Below are 26,354 nucleotides of genomic sequence, written 5' to 3'. Positions count from 1 at the left end.
CATGCACAAGGAGAACATGCAAACTCCATGAAGAAAGACGCCGGGCGGTGAATCGGACCCAGGACCTTCTTGCTGCAAGACAACAGTGCTACCAACTGTACAGCCCTGTTTAAGCAATATTCAAAATTATTGAATATGATTGAAAATTATTACTAAGGTAAGGTTGGGGCAGAGATCAACGGAGGAACAGAGAGGCATCATGGGGCCAGGACCGACGGAGGCACAGAGAGGTGTCTAGATGCCAGAACCGACGGAGGCGTCTCGATGCCAGAACCGACAGAAGCCTCTCGATGCCATTGGATGATATTTAATAAACTAGAAAATTCCTGAAGAAATTTAACCGGGGCCTGCCAAAGTGTGCCCGTCGGTTTGGACCCAGCGTTCTGATGCTAAAAAATTAGCATTAATGCTAAAGAAAGCTGCAATGTAATCAATAGCATATGAAGAGTAACAAGCATGTTGACGAACTTGGACTTGCACCAATCACTATGTTAACATATTGAATGGTACATTAGCATTTGGCTAAAGTGCCCTGACCTGAGAGAAAAAGATAATGCAAGGTAATGTTATTGCACCGTGTGCTGCCTTTTGTAAGTTAAGCTGGACCAGCAAGGTTGAAAACCGCACTAGAACGCCCCCTGGTGGATATTTTATGTTTTGGTCACGCTAAAAAAGAATATAGATCCAAGATGGTGGAACGCAACAGGAATAGTTCATGGATTAAGCTGATTATTATCCTTATACGTTGTGTTTCAGACAAGATTTGCTCGTAAGTATTTGTTAATTGTAAAAGCAATAATTGTCTCTTTGTTTTATGTTATGGGCAGGCCCCAATTACTGAATTTAATGAGAACAACCACATTTTTAGTTCAATATCCTAAAAGAACCCAGAAAAGTTCCATAGTAAATGAATATCGGGCAAGATGGCATCCATGGGACTTTTCAAAAGTCAAAAACACAGCTGACCAAAGAGAACACAAACACTTTAGATTTGCCGAAAATGCGTCTCAGTGTTCCCCTAGGCCCCCAGGGAAATTATTCTGGGGCTCGAAATACCTCTGATTCACTCAACAAGAAAAAGATAGACTGTTTTGAGATTGGCCTAGTCAAAGTGAAAACTTAAATCCAATGCTGGAGCATGACCTCAAACCCAGCCCAAGAGCTGGGAAAAAATTCTCCCAGACAGTCATCTGTAAAAACAAACAGCGCTGGATAAACCGGTTTTCTTGCTATTAAAAGGCCACTGAACGGAAGTGATTCTGATTCATTTAGATCCTGACCTTCACCTTTCACTCTAATGTCCGCTAGATGGCAGTGCTGTTCAGGGTTTGAACTCAGCTGATTTGTGTTCTTCGGTGTGTTTTGAGACGAAATGCTTAGCAGTATAAATTTAGCAAACACTTGTAGATAGATTCAGTCAGGAACTGTTCACGCTTTCACAATATTTATTGGTATTTTTCTGAGATTGTTATAATTCCAGTGTCAGTAGGTTGTAATCCCTCAATAATAGCCAGGGTTGTAAAATAACACACGAAATGAGTATCTTGGAGCGCACCAAGAAACCATTACTGCTACTACCGAATTTCTTGTAAATATGATTTCCGAAGTTCTTGTAATTTAAGCAGAAAATATGATGGCAACTTTATATTGTGTTATATTAAAGTTTACTTATTTTTAGTATAATAAAGTATTTCCATAATTCCTACATTAAATATTAGCACTTTAAATAATATCTATAGAAACAAAAACAAAAAAGAAACTGGATGCATTGTACTAGTAGTACTAATAATATGAAATAATGTTAATAATAATAATAATAATAATTTGTTGCGATAAAATGTATGTTTTCTGCTTTACATGTCCACCAGAGCTGATGGGAAGCCCAAATACCTGAGGTGTCCATCAGTCAGTGAATGCAGCACAGACTGCCTGAACTTTCCGACACTGAAAGGTGTGTTAATGTCAGAGTGCTGGCCGTCTCAAAGTTTTGTAGATACCTTGTTTCAGATGACTTCAGACAGCGTCCTCCAGCGCTCAGGTCATAGCAAAACCAAACACCACAGATAAACTTGTGCGCATACTTTACATACCTGTGGCATAGAATTAGTTTCGGGGAAATAACAGTTTAAAAAGAGTATAAAACGAGCAAGACCTCTCCAAAGCACCAGCAGTAGGATTTCGAGAGTTTTCGGAATGATTTCCTCGATTTTACTCCTGGCGACGCTGTGCGTTTTTGCGCAGTTGGACACTTTGGACACTTTTACGCACGGCTGCCAGTTGCCCTCCGAGTGGCGGCCGCTGAGCGAGGGCTGCCGGGCGGAGCTGGCGGAGATCATCGTGTACGCTCGGGTCCTGGCGATCCACCGGGAGCCGCCGGGCTTCGGAGCTGGCAACGCGCACAACTCGCTGCCCTTCGGCTACGGCTACCTGAGCGCGGAGGAAGGGCTGCTGTACTCGGCGGAGGTGGAGCTGCTGTGCGACCAGGCCTGGGGCAGCATGCTGGAGGTGCCGTCCGGATCTCGGCTCAACCTGACCGGGCTGGGGTACCTGTCCTGCCAGTCCCACACCGTGATGGAAAATTACTCCTACTTCTTCTTCCTCAGGTGCGGCGATTTAAGTCTCGTCTCAGATCAGAACCACAGGATTCTGAATGTCCTCTCGCTCTTGTCTGTCTGGCTCCTCTTAAGGATGGATGAGAACTACAGCATCCTGCCTCATGGTGTGAACTTCCAGGATGCGGTCTTCTCCGACACCGCGGAGAACAGGCGCACCTTCTCCAGCCTTTTCCAGTTTTCCAACTGCAGTCAAGGGAGCCGACCGTTCCACACCTCCAGCCCAGAGTGGGACACCCAGGAGGACAGCAGGGTAAGCGGCTGTGTGTCTAGAGGGCCACACTCACCTATAGCAACACTGGACTTTTTAGCCCACATGCAGAATGAGACATGTGGTGGGGTAGTAAGAAGTCAAGTTGAATTGTGCAGCACATTTCAGCAACCAGTTATAGAAACAAATCATGAAAAGAAGTAATAAACATTACATTTTGTCAAATGCTGTCATCAAAATCATCAAACAAATATGCATCAACTATGTTGGTCAAGTTATTAAGAGTGAAAGGCAACTCTGAACAGTCTGGATTTAAAGGAACTCGGTGTTTCAGATGTTTCGCAGTTTTCTAGACGTTTGTTCCAGATTTGTGGTGCATAGAAGCTGAATGCTGCTTCTCGTTGTTTGGTTCTGGTTCTGGTTCAAATGCAGAGCAGAACCAGAACCAGAAGACCTGAGAGGTCCGGAAGGTTGACGCAACAACAGATCTTTAATGAGTTTTGGTGCTAAGCCGTTCAGTAATTTATAAACACGCAACAATATTCTATTCTCTCTGTGGAAGGACTTTAGATCTGGGTGACGTTCTCTATGTTCCTGGTTTTAGTGAGGATGTGAGCAGTAGCATTCTGGATCAGCTGCGGCTGGAGGATTGATTTGTTGGACAGACTTGTGAAGATGTTGCAGTAATCAATGCCACTAACACATGATGAGTTTCTCTAGATCTCGCTGAGACATTAGTCCTCTAATCCTGGAGATGTTCCTCAGGTGCCAGAAGGAAGACTTTGTAACCGTCTTCATGTGCCTCTGAAGGTTCAGCTCAGAGTTCATGACTACACCCAGATTTCAGACCTGATCAATAGTTTCAAGCTGACTCTAGATAACACAACCAACCACTCCCATAGTGAAACAGGGTGGTGGCAGCATCATGCTCTACGATTTAAAATCACAGTAAAATGCACAAAGTTTGGGGTTGTCATGTCAAAAAATGTTAAAATCCGAGGTGTTTAAGCTCTTCCTATTGTCCTTCACTCAGGCAGTGGCGACCTCTGCCTCATGGAGGTCAAAGATCAAACCGTTGAGATCCACCACTTTCTAGTGTCAGTGAGGACAGTTTGGGCCGTAGCTGCTATTTTACTCTTCTTCCAGCCGTTACTTGAACACTTGCATCGATTTCAATTTAGAGAGGCCAAATAGTCTAACAGTCATGATTTTGGACTGCGAGAGGAAGCTAGAGTACCAGGAGAGAGCCAATGCATGCACAGGGAGAACAGGAAAACACTCAGCAAATACATGAGAACGTGTATCTACTCTTTTAAATTAGAAATATAATAGGCTACCCTTTGTTTTTGAATTCTTCTGCGCCTAAAAATTAACCAAAGAATGAAAAATAAAAAACTAAAACTGCTTCTGTAACTAATGACAGCTAAACTGAAACCAAACAACATTCAACTGGTAATAACTAATAAGAACTAGCAAACGCAAGCTAAAAGCTAATTAGAGCTAACTGAATCACAGAAACAAAACGTCACAAAAAAATAGAATGAAAAATGTAAAACTATTCCAGCCCTGGTGGTGTGTTGGTCTGCTGAACAACATGGCAACCGTCAGTAAAAGACTGAAGACTTTCCATTTCACTTCTCAAGTGTGTCCAATGAACTCCCGTCCACACACACACAGCCCCACACACTGTAGTCTTCACAGCTGATGTCACAGAAAAGATCTTCTCTTCTAGATTATTTGGTCTATATGTGTGTGTGTGTGTGTGGGGGGGTGTGTGTGTGTGTGTGTGTGTGTGTGTGTGTGCGTGTGCGTGTGTGTGTGTGTGTGTGTGCGTGTTTGGATGAAGAACGATAAGAAAGAACAAAGAGGGATGAGTGGGAAGAAAAATCCAGACCAGCAGGGAGGCATTTCTGCTCTGCTTCTGTACTCCTTTCCTTCATTACCCCAACACACACACACGCGCCTACACGCACACACATTCTCGCTGTGTACTTTGTAAACTTCAGTGTTTCACTACTGAGAGAAACAGGCAGCCCTCTGAGCATTCTCATAAAATGTTAATGTGAGTCTGACAAGTCTTAAAGGCGCGAACATGGCTGTTAGAGCCCGAGTTTTCCCTGACAATAAACTATTAACGCTCTTTTAAAGGAATATTTATGCAGTTTAACGCTGTGCTGCTGTTGCCACGGCTGTAAAATAGAGACAGAGAGCAAGAGAGAGAGAGAAAACAAAACATGAAAAGGCGGATCTGACTGCTACTGATAAGACGAGGCTTTGACCAAAAGTTAATTAAAGGCTTGGCAGGGAAGCGTTGCGGAGGAAGCCTCCTCTGTCCATCTGGTTCCCACGCACCTGAAACGAGGAGCAAACCCCTTCCCTGATCTAATCTTAGGGGAATTTTCTTTGTTTTTAAACCACAGTTGAAGAAGATGTCGTAGCATCAAAGCCCTTGCGATCGTGATAACATCAAGTATGTAAGTGTGAGATCTTGAAATCTTGAACTGTTTTACCAAGAATTGAACAAAAACAAAAAATAAAGAAGCCTTTCTTTTCACCTGGCTCTCCTCCACATCCCCAAAGCAGAACAGCTGTTTGGTCTTGCCTTGCCTTTGGGTCATGGTCTCTACATGTGAAGGCTCGTTCTCAGAATGAGCACAGCCTCTAACCCCTGACCTACGACCTTCTTCAAAGCAGAATAAAGGAGCACATCACCAAGCGTCTTGTGAACGCCTACTGATTTGGTGGCGTAGCTTTGGCACACGGGTCATTCAGGACCGGCGGAAAACGTCACACAGTCTGTGATGATGATATTATAGTTGACATTTAAGCTGCTGTCACAATGTTTACCACCACCAGGGTGTGAATGTGTGACCAGCTGGAGCCATCTGGACTGGAAAACAGCGCTACAAAAGTACAAGTCAGTAACCATTTAATGTAATCCTGGTTGATTAGTGTGCGCGCATTGGGATCAATAGTGTGGAATTAATTGTTTTTCCTGTGAGTATTCACCTTTTGTTCAGATTTAAGAATCAGCTAACCATCTGGGAGTGGAATTCCATTCCTGCGTCTCTACTCCCCCAACTGGTCTGATGACTGTTAGCTGAGTTAATCAGAAATTAGGTCATGCTGTCAGTTTCACTTTCAGTTTCAGGCACCTGGCATCACAACGTGAGGGAATCTTCATCGGCACAGACAGAGCACTTGCATAGTTTTTCCATGAGGTTAATTTATTTTACTTTTGAGTCATTGACGTGATATGATTGAAAGTAGGTTTTTTATTTATTTATGAAGCTTAGTGATGGAGTGAACACAAGTTGTGCTTGAAATGAAAAGTTCTGAATGATAGCCTCCAGAACTTGTTACCGCAGCAACCTGACTTTAGGTTAGCAAAAGGTATACATCACCTTTGGTTAATTTGCGGTAGTTTGCAGTAGTTAATGTGACTCTGAACAGCAAATTCCTGTAAGCATTTAAAAACTTGGGTTGGGTCATGATGTTAGCCCATAGGAAGCAATTTAAAACACTAGGTTTTTTTTTTTGTTTTTCTAAATTAATTTGGGAAAACTACTTACTTTACATGAACCTGAAGGTAATTAGTGCTGAAGTGTGTCTTTACATTTTCTCTAAAGAGTGTTTATCCAGATGATACCCAGCAGCAGGAGGGTAACACTCGGATGTTTTCACAGATGGTGTGTGTGGGTGTGTGTGTGTGTGTGTGTGTTCTGAAGGTATCACACTGAGGGCCTTGATATGAGCAGATCCCAGCTCGGCACGTACCTCAGTTTTAAAATCACATGTGCACATAAACATTGTGCATGTGTTCAATTGTAGAGCAGCCAGGCGCGTGCACAGATACATGCTATAGATCCACACTGACTGAAAGTTTAAGATGTCTGAAAACTCGTCCCACATTTTCCATGCTTTTCTTGTGCCAGGATCACTTTAGGATTCGTCGGGTATACGGTTCAGTCAAACCTGGACTGTTAATATTCTACCGTTGATACAGATTCTGTATGATTTGTGAAACCTGTTAGCTTTTTCTGCCACCCAGTTCTGTTGTTAACAGCCCAAGATAAAGAGCTGGAGTCAGTTCTCACAAGACGTTGGCTTTTTCTAATACATCAGACAAAGCCGATGTCTAATTTATTTCTGACCACATGTAACGTTCGACACCACTGTGCCCTTTAGGGAGTGTGAACACAACAGAAAGAGCAAAGTAATCAGAGTACATTACATATTTATCTTCTTGTGCACGCACTCACCAGACAGTAGGCTGAACTTAGGCATGCAGTCTAATTGGCCATATGCTAAGATCGTGGGCAGGCCAGCATCTGCACACGTCAAGTCATGGGAATGTGATACAATAGTGTGGGGGTGTGTGTGTGTGTGTGTGTGTGTTGTTTCAGGCATGTTGCTAATTGCAACAGACCTACTGATGGTAGAAGACCTTGAAGATTCTACAGCGCTCTGATCTCAGATCCAAGAAGATTATAATAATGAAAACAAAGTTCACATGAAATTCCATGAAGCTTACAAAATATTATCACAAAACCAAATGGCGTTTGGCTACCATCGGCTCACACACAAGCAGTGACCAGCGAATGACTAGTGTAAGTTCAGAGCAAGTGATCACTAGTAAGCCAATTCTAAGAAATTGAATTGAGTCAGAATCAGCTTTATTCGCCACATTTGTCCACACAAACAAAGAATTTGACTTGGATTCTACTTTGCTCTTGTTGGAGACATTTGAAATACAAATAGACACAAAAGGGAAAGTAAATACTCATGACAGCTCGTTTTTTTCCAAACAGTTCTTCATCACCAGCTTGGCCGTTGCCTTCCAACGCATTTACGCTCAATACTCTGTTTTAGAATTAAACTCTGCCTATGGTTGTAGTTTGGCAATGGCAGTGGAGGAAGTGAATGAAGCCATTCAGTCTACGTTGGGAGCCTTTCCAAATAATGAGCAGTTAAAGTCGGAACAAAGGGAATGTTTAAGACATTTTGCTACTGACAAAGGTGTCGTCTAGCTCAAGACTTCTCTTGTCGCAGTGGGGGACGGTTGTTTGTATCGTACACAATTTCCAGTAAGCGTCATCAAGCTGGCTCTATACATACATCACGACCAAACATTAGCAATGGGGCACAATCAGATCCAATCGTTTAAAACTTCAACAGAGGCCACGCCTCCAGCAAGCAATCGTTCGAGGATCGAGGGTTCAGACCCTTTAAACGAAGCAAAACTTAGAACAAGGAGCTGATTTTCACCAGACTATCACATCACCGAACTGAAAGTAAAAGCCTACATAGTTTGGGTCCAGGATGTGTGGGGTCTACAGACATGTTAGCTGTCCTTTTCCTTACCCTAGACCTTTACAAGTCTTGAATGGAGGGAAAGTCAGCCCTGATGAGCGTCTCTGCAGTCCTAATTGTCCGTTGTAACCTGGACTTGTCTTGTCTTGTGGATGAGCCAAACCACACAGTGTGGTAGATGACCAGCAGCTCCTGTGACAGGCTGTGCTCCTTAAGTCAGAGGTCCCTCAAATCCAGGCCTCAAGGGTGTTCTGCAACTTTTAGGTGTGTCCCTGGTTCAACACGCCTCAATCAACTGGCTAAGTTACCTCCTTCATTCTGTCAAGTTGTTCAGACTCCTGCTAATGACCTGATTATTTGATCCAGGCGTGTTGAAGCAGAGGCATGTCTGCAGGACACTGGCCCTCCAGGTCTGGATTTGAGGATCCCTGCCTTACGTGGTTGCAGGAAGTCCAGCTTCTTCTTCTGAACAGAATCTGTATGTGAGGACCATCAGAGGTCACAAGAAAGGGTTGTTCCTAGGAACCAGCAGTGATACACAGCAGACACGTTGTTGAGGATGGTGAGGGACTTAGACAAGGACGCTTTCCTGGTCTTCTGATGCTGAAGGAGGCTGATTACATCTTCATCATAGATCTTAAGTCTAGGCAGGGGGTGTAAAGAGAGGAAGGTTGGTAGGAGGTTTTTCTTTTGAAAAAAACGTATTGCTCCCCAAATATCTTGTTAAAATGTTATTCCATTTGTGTGAGCTCTGTATTGTGCGTCATGTCTCATTGGTTGATACCTTTTGAAGTAGGTTTTGAAGGGTTTGGGATGTCACCCACTGAGATGAAAATCTAGGGCATCCCAGGAAAGGATGAGGTTGTTAGACTAACAACCAGATCTACTCTATAAACTGGGAACAGGTTGCATGTGTAGATAAATAATAGGACCCCGTTTTCTTTCCTCCTCACGTAGCAGAACCTGATGTTGTGACAGCTGTTAGTTGCAGCGGTTCGGTTTCACTGCTAGAAAACACAAAAAGGCACCACTCTGTTTTCCTCTCTTCTTGCTCCAGCTGCTGTGCTCCTCGGTGCAGCTGGCCCTGTTCGAGGAGGAGGAGCGCAGCCGGAGGCTGCAGGAGCGCCTGGCCTCGGCCGAGAGGAGGAACCGGCAGCTGAAGGAGCGCGTTGGCAAGGTGAAGCGCTCCCTGAGAAACGCCCGCAAGGCCGCACGCAAGGCGGAGCAGGAGGCTCGGGAGCTGCAGGAGAAACTGAGGGCAGCCGAGAGGCGGGCGGGGCGTCACCTCAATGCAGTGACGCAGGAGGAGCCGTCACTTGGGGCCTTCACAGGTGCAGCGATACAGGAGAGGATGCAGCTTTGATTTTTAAAAAAAATTTTTATTATCTTCTAAATGGACCTAAAACTTGCTGTGGAGATGGAGAGACTGCTGGACAGTCTTTCCAGGGACAAATACCTTTTCTGAATGAATACTCCAAATGTTAAAGTATTCGTCCAGATAATTTTCTTGTAAATAAACTTCAAACTTCACATGACTCAAATCTAGTCAAAGTTTATTTTCGCAGCTTCTCCTCTGTGAGCATAGAGGATGTGCTTCCTGATGATGCCCAACAACAATTCTTATCTTGATAAATCCTTTGGCTATGATCACGACTCACAAATATAAAAAATGCTTCTTTTCATCTCTTCGTCTCTGATTGCTAATTGCGTTGCATCGGGGTACTTCTTTGTTCTCTTTGTCTTCCAAGATGGCGGACAGGAAGTTATGTTGCGTTCCATTTGTAGTTGGAAATTACAACTTCCCGAGTCGGATAAATCAACTGAAATGCTTCCTGAATTCAGACTTCCCACTCAGAATGTGGGAGAAACTCCAACTACCCCCAGATAGGATGTTTAAGTCCCGACTTCTTGTTTCAAAATGGCCGCTTCTCGCATCGACAACGCTAACGATGTTGAAATCCTGACTTCTCGACTGGAAGTGACGTCAAGCATAGGCTGATATTAGCTGGAAAATTTAATATTGGATATCAGCCATTCCGTCAAAATAACTCACCGATATAAAAGGTATTTTTATATGACAAACGAGTGGCAATAATGCCTGCAGCACATCCATTTTGCACTGTTGACATTGTCTTAGAGAAAGCAAATGTCTTGAATAAATTTGACATTAAACTTAATGCAAGTTGAACGTGTTACATCATTTTCAGCCTCCTTTGTAGCATTTGCATTTGGTAGCTGGCTAAACGGACAAAGATAATGCAGAATCTTAATTCCACAGCAGAGAAAGTCATATAATTCATAGTAAGTAGATATATGAAAAAAAGTATTGGTATCGGCCAAATGAGTTTTAGTAAATCGGCATATCATGCAGACCTCGTTTAAATGAGAAATGTTACATAAGGCCAGGTAGGTGCAGTTGGTAGCACCGTTGCCTTGCAGCAAGAAGGTCCTGGGTTCGATTCCTGACAAACCTCTGCACGGAGTTCTCTCCGGATACTCCGGCTTCCTCCCACAGTCCAAAAACTCTGTTTGTGTACGGTTGTGTGTCCTGTCTCTGTGTTGCCCTGCGACACACTGGTGAGTGGTGACCTGTCCAGGGTGTATCCCTGCCTCTCGCCTGGAACGTTAGGAGATAGACACCAGCAACCCTCCCGACCCCACTAGGGTAGAAAATGGACGGATGGATGGAAGTGCTGTCGGATTTTGTTGAAAACTGTTTTCTCCTTCACTTAAATGTACATTTGTAGACTTAATATCAAGTGGGATCGTTTCCTTAAAGCTTTTTACGCAGCTTTATCAGTGCTAGCGCTAAGTATACAGTGAGAATCTGTAACAAGTGTAGGTGTACTAAAAGAATAACACCTTGAACAAGGGAAAGATTCCTCAACACATGCTATCAGTGGTGTTATTTAAAAATAAAACAATATTCAAGTAATGCACAGTAAAGCTAATATAAAAAGCTGCTTTTAGACTACTCCATTTATTAAAAGGAAATAAGTTACGCTAAACTTGGCTGTATGTAAAAATACCCTCTTCATGCTATAATCAACTGTCTCTCCTTTGCTAAACGGACAAAAGAAAGCGGGAAAAAAATGAGCAAAGACCCAGACAAAAAATGTTCAGTGTTTTATTTAAAAACTATAAACAGTCACCAAAGTAAATAAAGCCAATCTCTAACAGACTGTTAGGTCTGTTAGGTTATGAAGATGGTTGGGGTCTCCCCGGTCAGATGCTAATACGAGGAGACCCAACCTGGGATCTCGGGATTTTCGGCAGGATTTCCTGTGTCTCCTCAGTCCTCTCTCCTGATTGGTCCAATCCTGTTGTCTTATCTCAGTAATGCTGGAGAATCATCACATGATCAGACACACATTCCTTCATTTCTGTCTAAATAACAGATGAATGAAGGAGACTTTCTGATCAAGCCATCATCATGTCCTCACCGTTCCCACAATCTTTTACAACCAGTAGATTAGCAGGTGGAGCAGGTCTTCTGCTTTAATTGCTGGTCAACTCAAGTCATGTGACATGAGTTGATGTAGAAATGAAATAAACAGAAAATACAACAAAGTTAAAAATTATTTTACAAAGAGAGCAGATAGAAACCGTTTTTAAAGCTCAACTCTCTGCAGCAATATCTGAAATGTTTAGTTATGTAGAAAGATATAAATATTCTTACTTTTTTTGTCAACTGGGTTCTCTTATCTTCCTCCACCTAACTGATGGTGTTGAAGGTGGAGGTTTACAGGCTCGGGAGATCCAACCTGGGATGATCAGACACATTATTGATCTGCAGAATCTGAACCAGGGGTCAAAAGTCAGCTGTGGGTTTCCTATAATGTTTCTAAAATTCTTTAATATTCAACATCTGACCCATGAACAGGTAAATTCACCAGCATAAGATTCTATGGCAATGCTTGGTTTGTTATTGAACCTACTTCACATGATCAGTGTTTCTTTATTCTGCATCCCGTCCTCAGATGTCCCTCTGTTGCATCAGAAAACTCTTCTTCATTAAATCTCTGGAATTTCAGCAGGATTTCCTGTGTCTCCTCAGTCCTCTCTCCTGATTGGTCCAATCCTGTTGTCTTATCTCAGTAATGTTGGGGAATCATCACATGATCAGACACACATTCTTTAATTTCTGTCTAAATAACAGATGAATGTAGGAGACTTTCTGATCAAGTCATCATCATGTCCTCACCGTTTCCACAATCTTTTACAACCAGTAGATTAGCAGGTGGAGCAGGTCTTCTGCTTTAATTGCTGGTCAACTCAAGTCATGTGACATGAGTTGATGTAGAAATGAAATAAAGAGAAAATACAACAGAGTTAAAAAATTTTTACAAAGAGAGCAGACAGAAACCGTTTTTAAAGCTCAACTTTCTGCAGCAATATCTGAAATGTTGCTGAAATGTTTAGTTATGTTGAAAGATATAAATATTCTTACTTTTTTTGTCAACTGGGTTCTCTTATCTTCCTCCACCTAACTGATGATGTTGAAGGTGGAGGTTTACAGGCTCGGGAGATCCAACCTGGGATGATCAGACACATTATTGATCTGCAGAATCTGAACCAGGGGTCAAAAGTCAGCTCTGGGTTTTCTATGTTTCTAAAATTCTTTAATATTCAACATCTGACCCATGAACAGGTAAATTCACCAGCATAAGATTCTATGGCAATGCTTGGTTTGTTATTGAACCTACTTCACATGATCAGTGTTTCTTTATTCTGCATCCCGTCCTCAGATGTCCCTCTGTTGCATCAGGAAACTCTTCTTCATTAAATCTCTGGAATGTCAGCAGGATCTTCTGTCTTCTCTCTCCTGATTGGTCCAGCGCTGCTGTCCTGTTTCAGTCATGCTAGTGAACCAACACGTGATCAGAAACACATTTCTTAATTTCTATCTAAACAGATGATTGAATCAGACCTTCTGATCAAGTCATCATCATGTCCTCACCTTCTCCACAACCTGTTACAACCAGTCAATCAGCAGATACAGCAGGTCTTCTGCCTTAATTGTTGTTCAACTCAAGTCATGTGACATGAGTTGACGTAGAAAAAAGAGAAAAGACAACAGAGTTAAAGAGGAAAATATACATAGACAGCAGATAAAAACAGCTTCTAACTTTCAGCTTAACTCTCTGTAGCTATATTTGAAATGTTCAGCTATATTGAAAGATACAAATGTTCTTACTTTTTTTGTCAACTGGGTTCTCTTATCTTCCTTCACTTGACTGGTGGTGTTGAAGGTGGAGGTTTACAGGCTCAGGAGATCAAACCTGGGATGATCAGAGACATTATTTATCTGCAAAGTTTAAATCTGAGATCAGAAATCAGCTCTGGGTTTTCTTTGAGGGTTCCGTGGGTAGTGTAGTTGTGTTGCGTTCGAAAGGTTTTAGGTTTGATTCCAGCTTCCTCCTGCCACATGTTGATGTGCCCCAGGCAAGGCACTTAACCTACCAAAGTGCCTACCGATCGGTGTATAAATGTGTGTGCGTTAATGAGTGTAAATAGGTGAATGTGACTCTAGTGTAAATCGTTCTGAGTGGTCAAAATGATTGGAAAAGCGTTATATAAGTTCAGTCCATTTACTGTTTCTAAAATTCCTTAAAATTCAACGTCTGACCCGTGAACAGGTGAATTTTCAACATAATCTTCTATGGCAAAGCTTGATTTGTTATTGAAGGACCTACTTCACATTATCTGTGTCTCTTTATTCTGTGTCCTGTCCTCCTGTTCCACCAGGAAACAACTTCTCTGGGTTTCCAGCAGGATTTTCTTCGTCTCCTCTGTCCTCTGTGTCTTCTCTCCCCTGATTGGTCCAGGGCTGTTGTCTTGTTTGAGTCATGCAAGTGAACCAACACATGATCAGACACACATTCCTTAATTTCTAAATAACAGATGACTGATTCAGACTTTCTGATCAAGTCATAATCATGTCCTCACCATTTATAAAACTGAATGTAACCTTTACATCAGTAGGTCCTCTGCTCTATTCCTGATCGTCCTTCTGTCATCAGGGCCCGGCTGTTATGAAAAGACTCGCTTTCTAAATGACCAATTGTGAATTTCTATTAATATTTTCATTTAGCAAAGCTGATGGTCCCGAACACCAGCCAGAGGCAAGCAAGTGTCATGTGAATGTAGAATGCGAAAACTTACCAGCAGTATGAAAAACAAGAAGGAAACCAGGAGGACGGGAACCACGTGGACAGCGACGAAAGAATCCAGCGATGATCGGCTAAAACCTGAACGATTAAAACTGGGAGACTGGATTAGTGGAGGAACAGGTGAGAACAATTTACAATATTAGAGATCACCGTGTGGCGAAGCCCCACTATGACACCCTGGAACATGGGAGAGTAGAGAGGAAAACACAAAGAGCGAAACAGAAAGCTCAAGTGACAGATAGATCTCAAAGTCCTCAAAACAGAAACAGAACCACAAAGAGAATCATGGAAGAAGCAGTCTCACTGCGAGCTGCTCTGTCTGGGACTGATACTTACCTTTTGCCCTGTGTGTTAAAATTTAAAACCGATGTTTCGACCCGTTTTTACTACAGCACAACCAGTTATATTGTGTCCCCATCCGTTTTTTCATGTCTTAAAAATTAGAAGGTGACAGAAACGTCGATTGAATTTTAAATAGTTTAATTTGCAGCCGTGTTGTCGCAATTGTATTGTTTCCAGTGTCCCGAGCTGTGTTGTCTCAATTCTTTTGATGTTTAATTTTTACTCAGCAAGATTGTTTTAGATTTAGTTTTAATCCTGAAGCGTTGTCTCGATACTTTTAGCATTTATTGTTTATGCACCAGCGATGTCCGACTCCTTTTAGTGTTTTTTGTTTATGCACCAGCGATGTCCGACTCCTTTTAGTGTTTTTTGTTTATGCAGCAGCGATGCCCGACTCCTTTTAGTGTTTTTTGTTCAGAAATATGGTCTCATTCCTCAGAATTTTGCATTTGTCTCCTCCAGCATTGAGTCATTATTTCATTAAACAGCAAAAAAGTCTGCATTGACTGTCCAGCCAAAATCCTTACCATCTAAAATACAAAATCCAGCAGCGGGATAAAGAAAAGCCCCGGTGCAAGACGCTACCTAAGGCATCCTCAGTCCTGCCAGAATACTTAACATCTAAAATACAAACTCTAGCAGCGGGATAAAGAAAAGCCCCGGTGCAAGACGCTACCTAAGGCATCCTCAGTCCTGCCAGAATTCTTTACATCTAAAATACAAAATCTACCAGCGGGATAAAGAAAAGCCCTGGTGCAAGACGCAACCTAAGGCATCCTCAGTCCTGGTAGAAAGCCATTGGCTTTAATAAAACAATAGAGAAGTGATGATGTCCTAATGTGACTTCCATTAGTTACCAGGTAGGTATTCAGTTTTTCAAGATCCCAATCTAATCAGAGTCACTAGACAAGTTGTAGTGAGGTCTAAACCAAACATGTCTGGATCTCTCTCTTCCTGTAATTCCGTCAGATGTTGAAGGTATTGGGTCCTCTTCTATGTCCTCGTTAGACCACATCCAGGAAGTCAAGTTACAGGGTGAAAAAAGTGGTTCTCTGGAGTATGTTGATGGTGAGAGACTAAGACCAAGGACAGGGGAAGAACAGAAGACTGGTGACAAAACGGGATCCTCCGAGTTTGTCGTTGAATTGTGACCGAATATAATGGATGTCAGACTGCGATCCTCAGACTCCATTTTAGGTGAAGGACTGAAGTCATAGGGTGACAAAATGGGATCCTCCGAGTTTGTCATTGAATTGTGACCGAATATAATGGATGTCAGACTGTGATCCTCAGATTCCATTTTAGGTGAAGGACTGAAGTCACAGGGTGACAAAATGGGATCCTCCAAGTATGTCATTGATGTGGGACCGAATATAACGGATGACAGACTGGGATCCTCAGATTCCATTTTAGGTGAAGGACTGAAGTCATAGGGTGACAAAATGGGATCATCCAAGTCACCATACAATGATGAGGAACTGAAGACAGGGGATGGCAGACAAGAATCATCATGCACCATCCCTCCTGAGGGACTGAGAACAGGGGATGACAGAATGGGATCTTCCTGGTCTGTGTTTTGGTAAGCAATGAACACAGGGGTTGACTGAATGGGCTCGTCCTCCTCTTCATCATTGCTGTCTCTGGATCTCTTGGCAGGGATCTCCTCTTCACCATCAACCCTGTCCCTGGTTCTCTTGGAGGGGAGGTCATCTTCAACTTGATTCTCCCTGGTCCGTTTGGCAGAGGGCTCCTCTTCACCATCACCACTTTCCCGGGTCCTCTTGGCAGGGAGCTCCTCTTCAGCAATGCTGTCCCTAGGTTTCTTGGCAGGGAGCTCCTCTTCATCACCACTGTCCCTAGTCCTCTTGGTGGGGAGCTCCTCTTCAGCACTACTGTCCCTGGTCCTCTTCGAGGGGAGGTCATCTTCAGCAATGCTGTCCCTAGGTTTCTTGGGAGGGAGCTCCTCTTCACCATCACCACTTTCCCTGGTCCTCTTGGCGGGGAGCTCCTCTTCAGCAATGCTGTTCCTGGTTCTCTTGGAGGGGAGGTCATCTTCAGCTTGATTCTCCCTGGTCCTTTTGGCAGGGGGCTCCTCTTCATCACCCCTGCCCTTTGTCCTCTTTCTGTTGTTGCCAGTCACAGATGTCACATGAGCCGCATCCTCTTCCAAACCTACCTGGTGATGTTGCAAGGTACCAATAGGTCTGGAATGCTCTGGACTCAAAATGGGCTCTTCCTGCTTGTCAAGTCCACATGTGGATTCAAGTGAAGTCAAGGGAGAAATGCCCTCTTGAGGCTTCTGAACCATCCCTATTTCACATATGTATTTAAGACTTGGAGGACGAACCTCAAGCAGCTGTGACGCAGCATAAGCAGGGTTCACTCTCAGAATGGAGCTGGTAGTACAGCTACCACTGCAACTGCTAGTGCAGTCATTACCAACCTGGACTTCACTGGAGCTGGTAATACAGTCCACAGAGTCTGGAGGTGAACGATAGCTTGACCTTCCCTGGTCTTCAGAGACTGAGAGGGAGGGAAATATGAAGTGTGAGTGAAATGTCGTCTGACATCTGCAAGAAAACATTTGACCACCTTACTGAGATCCTTACCACTGTCTGGATGTCCCCCCAATATTGGGGATCCATCTGTTGGGAGCGCTACAGAATGGAAAAGAAAACAAAAAACTATAGTTCAGTATCAAGACCTTCCCAAAAATCCAAGAAATGTTTAGAGAGAACACTGAAAGGCCAAAAATACATTAACCCAGGTTTGAGAATGTCTTTAATTTTCTTGATCAGATTTAATTAACAGTGGTATTGCTACACTAGATGTGATTACATAATAAGAACATGAATTAAGAAATAGAATAAATAAAGCTCATCTTTAGTCATAGCAAAACAGCAAAAAACATATTTTTACATAAAAAAAGAACAACATACGTACTCTAAAACTCAATGATCAAACATGTATGGACAGTTATCACTCAGAGAAACAAACTTGCAGCTTCACCTTTGGTACCAATCAATCATTTCAATCATTAAAGACAACAAATTGAGATAATCGTTTCTCTAATGAATTTTAACATTCATTGTTAACATTTCAAATTCCTTCTGAAAATGATGCATCACTAAAATGCAATGGACCAAAACTCTATTTTTCTGGTCTTGAGTAATACACTAAGTTATTTTGTGACTTTGTGAAATTAATAGGCACACATTGGTTGTTCTTTAAAGAATTTTTATAAGAATAATGTTGTGTGTTGTTATTTAATCAATGTATCCATGGAGACTTCATATACCACCTTTTTCAAAAAGCTGATGGTTCCAAAATTTCTTTCAAACCAAAACAACTACAGTCAGCATTACTGACATTTTCCAAAATTTCGTATTTTCATATAACTCACAAAGCAAATTCATTCATCTCACAAATATGTTACAATCCACAAATGCAAATATTTAGTATTAATATACAACACCTACAATCCATTATCTTATCATCAACGTGAACGTTTGTCGAGTGTCCTAATAAACCTCTATTTAAGTCTGATGTCATTGCCATGGAGACCAAATATGTTTATCACAGCATTTTTTTTTAAAAAAACAGTCAAGAACAAGTTAGATTTCAAAGAAATCATCAAAATGTCAAAGTATTGGACACCAAAGTCTTCAAACATGATACTCTCAGACTAAAAAGCATTGATTTTGCTTTTTCAAATCATTTCAACATGTAAAGTTCCTGGCTATCCAAAAACAAACCAACAAACAAAAGAAAAACAGGTCACCATCTTGAAAAAATAATGAAACTAAACAATTAAATCGGCTGTCATAGGGAAAATACATTTACAAAAATGTTTTTGTAAATGGAAGTGTAAAAAGTAATATTAAGTATTTATTTTCATTCAGCGTATCCATGGATACTGAGTGTTTATCACGGCATTTTTCAAAAAATAACGGTCAAAAAAGCTCGTTTTCCAAGAACTGGGTCGAAATTTCACTGGGGGTTTTTAAACCAGCATTACATTTATTCCCAAACATTAGCGTTAACATTCCAGACATGCATCCAGGTTAGATTTCCTGGCTATGCTTAAAATTTTTTTTTTAAATAAATAAAACAAGTCAACATGTCCATTTCTTAAAAATATATCAAAACTAAGCAATTTAATTGTAAGCCATAATAGGGGGGAATACGTGTTTTAAAAAAAAAACCCAAAAAACAATTTAAGTAATATTATATATCTAATGCATTTCATTCAGCGTATCCATGGAAACGGAGTGTTTATCGGAGCATTTTTCAAAAAATAACGGTCACGAACAAGCTAATTTTCCACTAATTTGACATCAATTCAACTAATTTGACTATCATTCACTAAAATACATATATTTCTTAAATCACTACACCACAGTTTAACATTCCTGACATCTCCAGCGAAATTCAGCCAAAAAAAACTCATTAGTTAAGAAAGATCTACGCTAGCAAGAATGCTAATTGTCTTTTTTTCTGTATAGCAGTCAGACTTTCTTCAAAAACACACACAGAGACACAAAATAAACAATTCACTAATATCTCAGGAATAACTCGCTTTCGTTTATTTAAAATAGTGGAAGAATAATATTAACCTTCCCGCTGGTCACCCTGCTGGCGCTGCTCCTGGCCAGGAACCATCTTTGGCAGTTCTTCTTCCACCACACGATTCTTCGGCGAGTGCGTTTTCAGCAAGTGCTTCTTCCGCAGTTTTGCAAAGCAGACTCTCGATAGTTTCAAACCGTCCGAGGCGTTTAATGCTCCTTCTGGCGTCTCCTTCAAAAGTCCCGTAGCAAAGGGAAAGAATTCAGAAGGTCAGGGCCATTTATAGGGTTGCCGACGTTAACGTCGTTTCCATGACGCTCACTGACTAACGCACGTTGACGAACGCACGCGCTGGTGCGTGAGAGAACCACAGAAGGTGCTAATCGCTAGCAAACAAACAAACAAAAACAACCCTACAGTTTCCTGTTATGCTGATGATAAATTAGTTTTCATTTCCAACCCCACATTTCTTAGTTGCAACTAGGAGTATTTGAGTTGGGACAAAAATATCCCAATAAAAATATTGACTAGAACACCAGGAGTACTAGGTTTTCGACCTCTCCCCAGACTTACTGAAACAGAGCCAAAAGGCCCTGAGTCCAAACTGACGACTCTGATGGCTCAAATTAGCATCCCTTCTTCAATTGTAAATGTGGCCGTTGACCGTCAGGCCAGAAGGTAGGAGTGTGAATAGTCCATGTTGGGGGTGGGTATCTATGATACCTACAACTAGTCAGTTTAGTTTTGAAGCATACATGAAGTGTTTTTGGAGAGATGTGAAATGTTAAAATGACAGTTTAGAAATAAACTAACCAAATTAATTGTGTTGATCCACCTCAAAAAAATCATGCAAAAAAGTGTAAGCAAAAGAAATCTGGGAGACTTTGCACATGCAAATTTGCATGCAGCCTTTTGTGCTGTGGAGGATAAATAGGTGACTGCTTCACCTATTTAGTTCACAAGGTTCCATCACTATGTGACAGCTGGTCAGCAAACCTGGCAAACATGATTGACATGGCAGCACTGAATGCACATGTGCTTTATCAGGCATGCATTGGGGTGCAGGAGAGACGGGTGGACTTCCTGGTTGAGCTTGCAAAAGAGTTGGCTAACTCTCATGTGAGTGAGAAGAAGGCACACAAGGAGAAACTGCTTCGGCAACAACCTTCCACACCCAGCTCAGGCAAAAGGGCGAAGTATCAGGTCAACCATCGATGCAGGATGCGTGTCCTGAGGCCGAAACATCATCAGTGACCCCTCACACCCCCACCATGGACTGTTCTCCCTGCTGCCCTCTGGAAAGAGGTTCCGCAGCGTCCGGTGCAGGTCCACCTGGTTCCGAAACAGCTTTTTCCCACTTGCCATCAGACTGCTGAACTCTTAACTGGACTGCACTCAAAAACTGGTCTCCACTTTATACCTTGCACATGTACAGAGCTAAATAACTTCTATTTTACTGTCAGTCCTGCACTTTATATTTTATATTTAGATTTATATTCATATTTTATACTGTATTTTATTTTACTCACAACATTGGAACCTCAAACATTGTCCTGAGCCGTGTGCAACGAAATTTCGTTCTGTATACACCCTGTGCATTGAAAATGACAACAAAGTCAGTCGAAGTCTAAGGAACAATTGTGCAACTGTGAGATGCGTTGAGGCCATTAACAGGTACTTATAAGGTAATGGCCTTATTTACAGAACAAAAGCACCTGCTAGATAAAATCCTTCAGGTCATTTGGCCTGTCTCTAGACTGAATAGGTAGAAATGTTCAATGGACTAACTCCAGTACTGTAGTAGTACAGTACTGGAGTAGTAGTGTAGTGTAGTGTAGATGTGAATGTGTTTGTATAAAGAAAATTATGAACGTGTGTGTGTGTGTGTGTGTGTCTGGTCCGTCAAGTGACTGGAATGTTTTTATGTGGGCCGTGGTTTTCTGAACAGCGTGCCGTCTCTGAGATATTCCTCTGATTTAGACGGGAAAGCAGATCTTTCATAATGAAATGAAAACAATTAACTTGGAGCTCAGCGGGAGGCAGACTCCAGCAGACTGGCCCGTCTAAACACTTTTTTCCCCACTTTGTACAAAATGTTTTGTGCTTTTTAGCTATTTCATGGAAGCATCGCTAATATTTTGGATGGCGTGACTTTAATTAGAGATTTAAAGAGGATGCGGCTAAAGCAAGTGAGGTGGATTAGCAGAGCTTCAGAAAAGTGAGCTGTAAGTATGTCATGAAAGTTAAAAGACTGTCATACAGCAACACTCTTCAGACAAGAAGAGTTAATTGTGTGATGCAAATGTAAAAGGAATTTAGCATGTAATTTTTTTTACTTTTTTTTTTTAAAGCAACAAAAACCGAATGCTGTAGCTCTGCAAAACACATTTTTAATGACAGTGATCCAAATAGAATTCTGAAAGAAAAGTTTAATTGTCGTAGGAAACATACACTAAGTCAGTACTGATCATAAACATTAGTTCCGCTAATGCTAAAGCGCTATGCCAGCATGGTATTTCCTGAAAGCTAAAGCGAAAAGCGCTAAATTCAACCCTGTGGAAACCTCCCGTGTGTCACAAGGAGACTGTGAAGCTCTCAAAACGTTTCTTAGGTGTGAATTTTTGCCGGTTTTTTCGTAGAAGTGTTGTGTCCTTCTGGTTACCTTATTCGTTCATTTGTCGTATATTTGCCATCTGTGCAATAAAGATTTATTCATTTTTTTAAAAATTAAGAAACCGAGAAAGCCTGACGAGAGGAAAGGAACTGCTATGTAAACAGTGTAAGGAAAGGACACATTCCTGCAAAAGATAATAATCCCTCAGTAGCTTCCAGCATCAGTAAGGGGATTGAAAGCAGTTCCCAGTGGGGGGCATGCCATTTGTTTGTCCCCTAAAATGATGAGAAGAGACACTCTGGTATGCCAGGCCTGCTGACACGGTTGATCTCTGAATGCAGAAAAAAAACCAACTCCAAAACACGTCAAGATCTCTGTTCTGACTGCTGCGAGGCATGCGTGTTATCTCGCCGCTTCAGATATCGGCTTGTAATTCGTCTTTTAGGAGCCGCAGTACATGTGTTACTTTGCAAAGAACGACAGAAAATGTGAGTCGGGTCTTTTAGCGACAGGAAGGCTGAAACTGAAGAGGGCAAGTTACAGATAAGTGGGACAAAAGTGGCTGAACTGCTGAATTAAAGATGAGGAAAGAGAGAGAGAGAGAGAGAGAGAGAGATAAATCTGTGTAGCAAGTAGAGCAACTAGTGGCTTCCAGCACTTCCAAGCAATTAGAGCTGTGGGCCTGACATCAGCGCCGACAAGCACATCTGCTGGAACAGGATTCAACAAATATTTACTTCTGCTCCCTCTTGCAGGACGTTTTCTGTTTACTGAGGCCTAAACGGCACAGAGAGACTTTGATTTAGTCCTCTCCTTTTTCTCTGCTTTTAATCCCTGAGCTTTGTAGGGTGAAGAGGTGAGTGTGTTTTCATTCCTCTGTTCTTGAGATGAGATAACGGGGAGAATAATCTCCAGCTGAGTCGGAGGAAACGGCAGAGGTGAAGAGACTGGACCCGTGGGGAGCTAGCCGAGGGCGGCTAATGAAGGAGCATATCTGGGATGACCGAAGCCAGGCCTTCAGGCAGACCGCTCGGCGAGATAAAGTCAACTCTGACCACTCTCTGCTATTTCTGCTGAATTCAAAAAATAAATAAACAAATCCTAACAGTATGGTGCCTCGCATGAATTCTAATACATGTTGCGTAGCTGTGAGTATAATCAATTATAGATCACATCTTGCCAATAGTTTGCTCTGTTGAAACTCAACGTACGTCACCCGGTGTAGCTTCTAGATGCTTTATGTTGTGAAAAGCGAGACATCGAAATTTCATGTGCCCTAATTTAAGAATGTTCATTCATTTTTATTCTATTAATCAAAAAATACTAGATTATTATTATTTTTTTTTTTTACAAAATGTTATATTTTTGTGTCTGATTATACAATTTCTAAAAAAAAAAAAAAAAAAAAAAGACAATACATCAAATATTTTAACCAAACAATATTTAAATAGTCGCCAAATACCAATTTTACTCAAGTTTTTTTTGAATGATGCATTTTACACATAATTGATTATTATTATTATTATTATTATTATTATTATTATTATTATTATTTTGTCTACCCTAATCACTGCGGAAATAGTTCATTCCAAAATCCATGGCAGTAATTTATATTGATTTTCTGGGACACTGTCACTTTCATTCCACCTAATAATTCAGCTCTACTTCATGTCGGTCTATCAGATGGAATTTCAATAAAAACAATGAAGTTCATGACTGTAATATGTTAAGAGTTGAAAGTATAGAAATACTGTTGGATGTCACATTATGTGTGAGAGCAAGGTCATTTTAGGCTGTTTTAAAAAAAAAAGTTATTTATTTTAATTTTTTTTACTAATTTAAAAAAAAAATTGTGCTGAGAAAGAAAAGCGTTTGCATCAAGTAAAGTTTAGGCACCAACTGCTAACCGCTAGCCACACGAGGACTTAGCATTATCTAACCATAATGTTTTCACTATTAGCGAAAAAAAAAAAAGAAAAATCAGTTCCAGTGGTGAGAAGCTGTGAAACTGCCAGGAACGTTTGAGGGAAAACAATGGATACCAGAAAACACCCCCACTCTATAGATTCCCAGCCTAAGCCAAACGTCCATTTTTATAAGCTAGCAACATCTGCCGGCGGCATGTTTTGAACTCTTTTAACCCTGAAAACGTTTTTTCACCAAAGGGAAGGTAACGTGTGCCTTAAGTGTTTGTAACATCTGTCTTTTGTCTTTCAAACATCTGCTACGCAGCACATGGAGGCTAAACGTTGGCCAGCGCGGTCTGGATGCTCAACACTTCTAATCATACCAATGGAGGAGTGGAGAGAACCAAAGTACAGGACTGACGAATCAATGTGCTAAAGTTCTCCACATTGTCAAGTTAGAAATGTCAACGTGTCATTTTAAATGTGTTAGAGACAAATCAAGAAAAAGTAGCAAAAATGACAAAGTACGAGAAAAATTCAACATTGTCTTTCAGACTGAATCGTAATGCTTACTTTTCTTTTTCTTTTTTTTATGTACATTGATATGACTGGACATTTCAGATTTGTGTGTTCTATAAAAACCATAACGTAAAATGAATGTTTTATTAGCCTGACTGGTGTGGCGTATATATTTCACACCTGAATAATGTATACTTTTATTGTGAAGGGGAGAAGGTGAGAGGAGAAGAAACCAACGGTTGTACTTCATTCTATTTTTGGTTTTGGTTGGAAGACAATGAGAATAAATCAAGACTCAAATGACTTTTTCTGCTGATTTCCACATTGGTGACCCCGACGTGATTTGAACACGCAACCTTCTGACTTCCACACTGGACTATTTGGAGTTCACACATCAAGGTACCTTTATTTGTCAGTCTGTTGTAGACTGACAAATGAAAAGATTCATTTGTCTTTGTTGGGGTTCCCAGTTACCTTGGAATTCTAGTTTGACCATCGGTCAAAGAAAAGTGTCCAAGCTGCATCAGCTCTCCTGAAACAGCAGAACCACTGAGTGGGTCGTACTACTGTCTGATTGTAAGGGGGAAGAGGAATTTGGCGTTTATTTGTTGTTCAGTTTTTCTTCTTCTTTGGGCAGATAGTCTCGACCCAATGGGGTTTCCTACAGGTTACTGAGTAGTACAGTACTGACCTTTCTTTGTCGTCCTGTTAGGTTTTATTTGGCAGATTTCCGTGTCAATAGTCAGCCACTGTTCAAGGATGGAGAGTAGGACCAAAGTATCTGAAAATACTTGAATGTATGATGACAGCATTTCATTTCCCTTTGAGATAAATGAAGCAATTTTGTGTTGATCACTTTCTGCCCGAGTTCTCTGTGTTCCTGCCTGAGTTGATGTCTGCTATGGTGACCTCTGTTTTGTCCCCCGCTTACTTTTGATATAGTTTTGACACTTTTGCAAATAAACTAAAAGTCTATTAGGAACATTTGACATAAACCGAGTGTAGCTCGTGGAAGGAATACCAAAAGGTTTGACGAAAGTCATACAGTTCAAAAGACCTCGATGGGTTTAACTTTTGAATTCGAGGAAAGTTACAAAAAATAATAAAAAAATGTGTTATCACCACGTTTTCTGTTGTTTTTTTTTTAGCAAATATAAATAATTTTGGTAATTCTAACTAAGCTAAATCCAGAAAGGCTTGGTCAGATTTAACTTCAGTTTGTCTTTTTAGTCCGTTTATGTTTATATCTGCTTTCAACTGCATCTACCACTTTTGCATATTGAGACTGGATTTTCTGCCCCTTTGTAAATGAAGACTATAGAGTGTGACTTCTATAGTCCCACTGTCTTCCATCCATACAAACACAGACAGTAGTCAGCATACAGTCATTCAGGTTTTATTCCAGAATAACAAACAGAACCAGTTTCCCCAGCCTGTGTCGTCATGGTAGGTCTGATATGTGAACATGATTGTCGAAGGCATCTCAAACACAAGCCCCATCAACAAAAAGTCATCATCATCATCATCATCGTAGTCATCATCATCATCATCCCACCACAATAAATGCAGCAGGCGGCGCCCGCTCCGGTGTCGTCAACGCGACAATGGTGCACAAGATGGGAGTTTGTTGTGGTCACATGCAGAGAGTAAATACGGCCGGCTAGCTAGCAGAGCCGGATCTGGACGAGGACAACCACAGAGAGACGCAGGGTCCCGGCCAACAGCACAGAGAAAGTTTCAGTCCAAACTCGTCTCAAAGACAGAGCTCCTATAGCCTGCAGGGCTTTCATCACATTTTGTATGACTAATAACGAAACTATTGAAGGGGTCATTCGGAATTTGTAAAGTGAAAATCTGTTAAAACCTTATGAGGAATAAGTTAGCTGTTTTAGGCTAACAACTAGCCTACAAATGGACTTCTACCGTCGCACAAACATTTACTATCTCCAAAATGTTATAGGGGTTTATGCTAGTGCTATTTTATGAACCTTTCAATAGTTCTGATGTTTTTTATTGAACAGTAACTTCCAAGGAGGCCAATGACTATTTACAGGGGAACAGGAAGTAAAAGATGGTACGCCAACAGTAATCTTCCTG

The 26,354-nt window shown here is 41.4% G+C and overlaps 1 protein-coding gene and 1 long non-coding RNA gene across 3 annotated transcripts; one reads left to right on the top strand and one right to left on the bottom strand.

Moving 5' to 3' along the window:
* The first annotated feature begins 1,729 nt into the window (after window positions 1–1,729).
* ccdc3a (coiled-coil domain containing 3a) lies at window positions 1,730–9,815 on the top strand. 2 transcript variants are annotated; one of them, XM_032589609.1, is made up of 3 exons: window positions 1,730–2,603; window positions 2,688–2,865; window positions 9,194–9,815. In XM_032589609.1, the coding sequence occupies exons 1-3, from the start codon at window positions 2,194–2,196 to the stop codon at window positions 9,497–9,499; spliced, it is 894 nt and encodes a 297-aa protein (XP_032445500.1). In that variant the 5' UTR covers window positions 1,730–2,193; the 3' UTR covers window positions 9,500–9,815. The 2 variants fall into 2 exon arrangements, with proteins under 2 accessions (XP_032445500.1, XP_032445499.1); XM_032589608.1 differs by having other exon boundaries at window positions 1,813–2,865.
* Window positions 9,816–11,247: 1,432 nt separating this feature from the next.
* On the bottom strand, window positions 11,248–11,943 carry LOC116736836 (uncharacterized). Its single transcript, XR_004342680.1, has 2 exons — window positions 11,580–11,943; window positions 11,248–11,478 (listed from the first exon to the last, which is right to left on the bottom strand). It is a non-coding gene; the product is annotated as an uncharacterized LOC116736836 (long non-coding RNA).
* Between the last annotated feature and the right edge of the window lie 14,411 nt (window positions 11,944–26,354).

This window comes from Xiphophorus hellerii, chromosome 17, assembly GCF_003331165.1.
Source record: "Xiphophorus hellerii strain 12219 chromosome 17, Xiphophorus_hellerii-4.1, whole genome shotgun sequence".
Taxonomy (NCBI): domain Eukaryota; kingdom Metazoa; phylum Chordata; class Actinopteri; order Cyprinodontiformes; family Poeciliidae; genus Xiphophorus; species Xiphophorus hellerii.
The sequence above is the reverse complement of the archived record's forward strand: the minus strand, read 5'-3'. Positions and strand labels throughout refer to the sequence as shown.

Coding starts and splice junctions, on each gene's coding strand:
- ccdc3a (XM_032589608.1), top strand. CDS start 2,194: ATGATTTCCTCGATTTTACTCCTGGCGACGCTGTGCGTTTTTGCGCAG. Junction 2,866..9,193: donor ACACCCAGGAGGACAGCAGG/GTAAGCGGCTGT, acceptor TTCTTGCTCCAG/CTGCTGTGCTCCTCGGTGCA.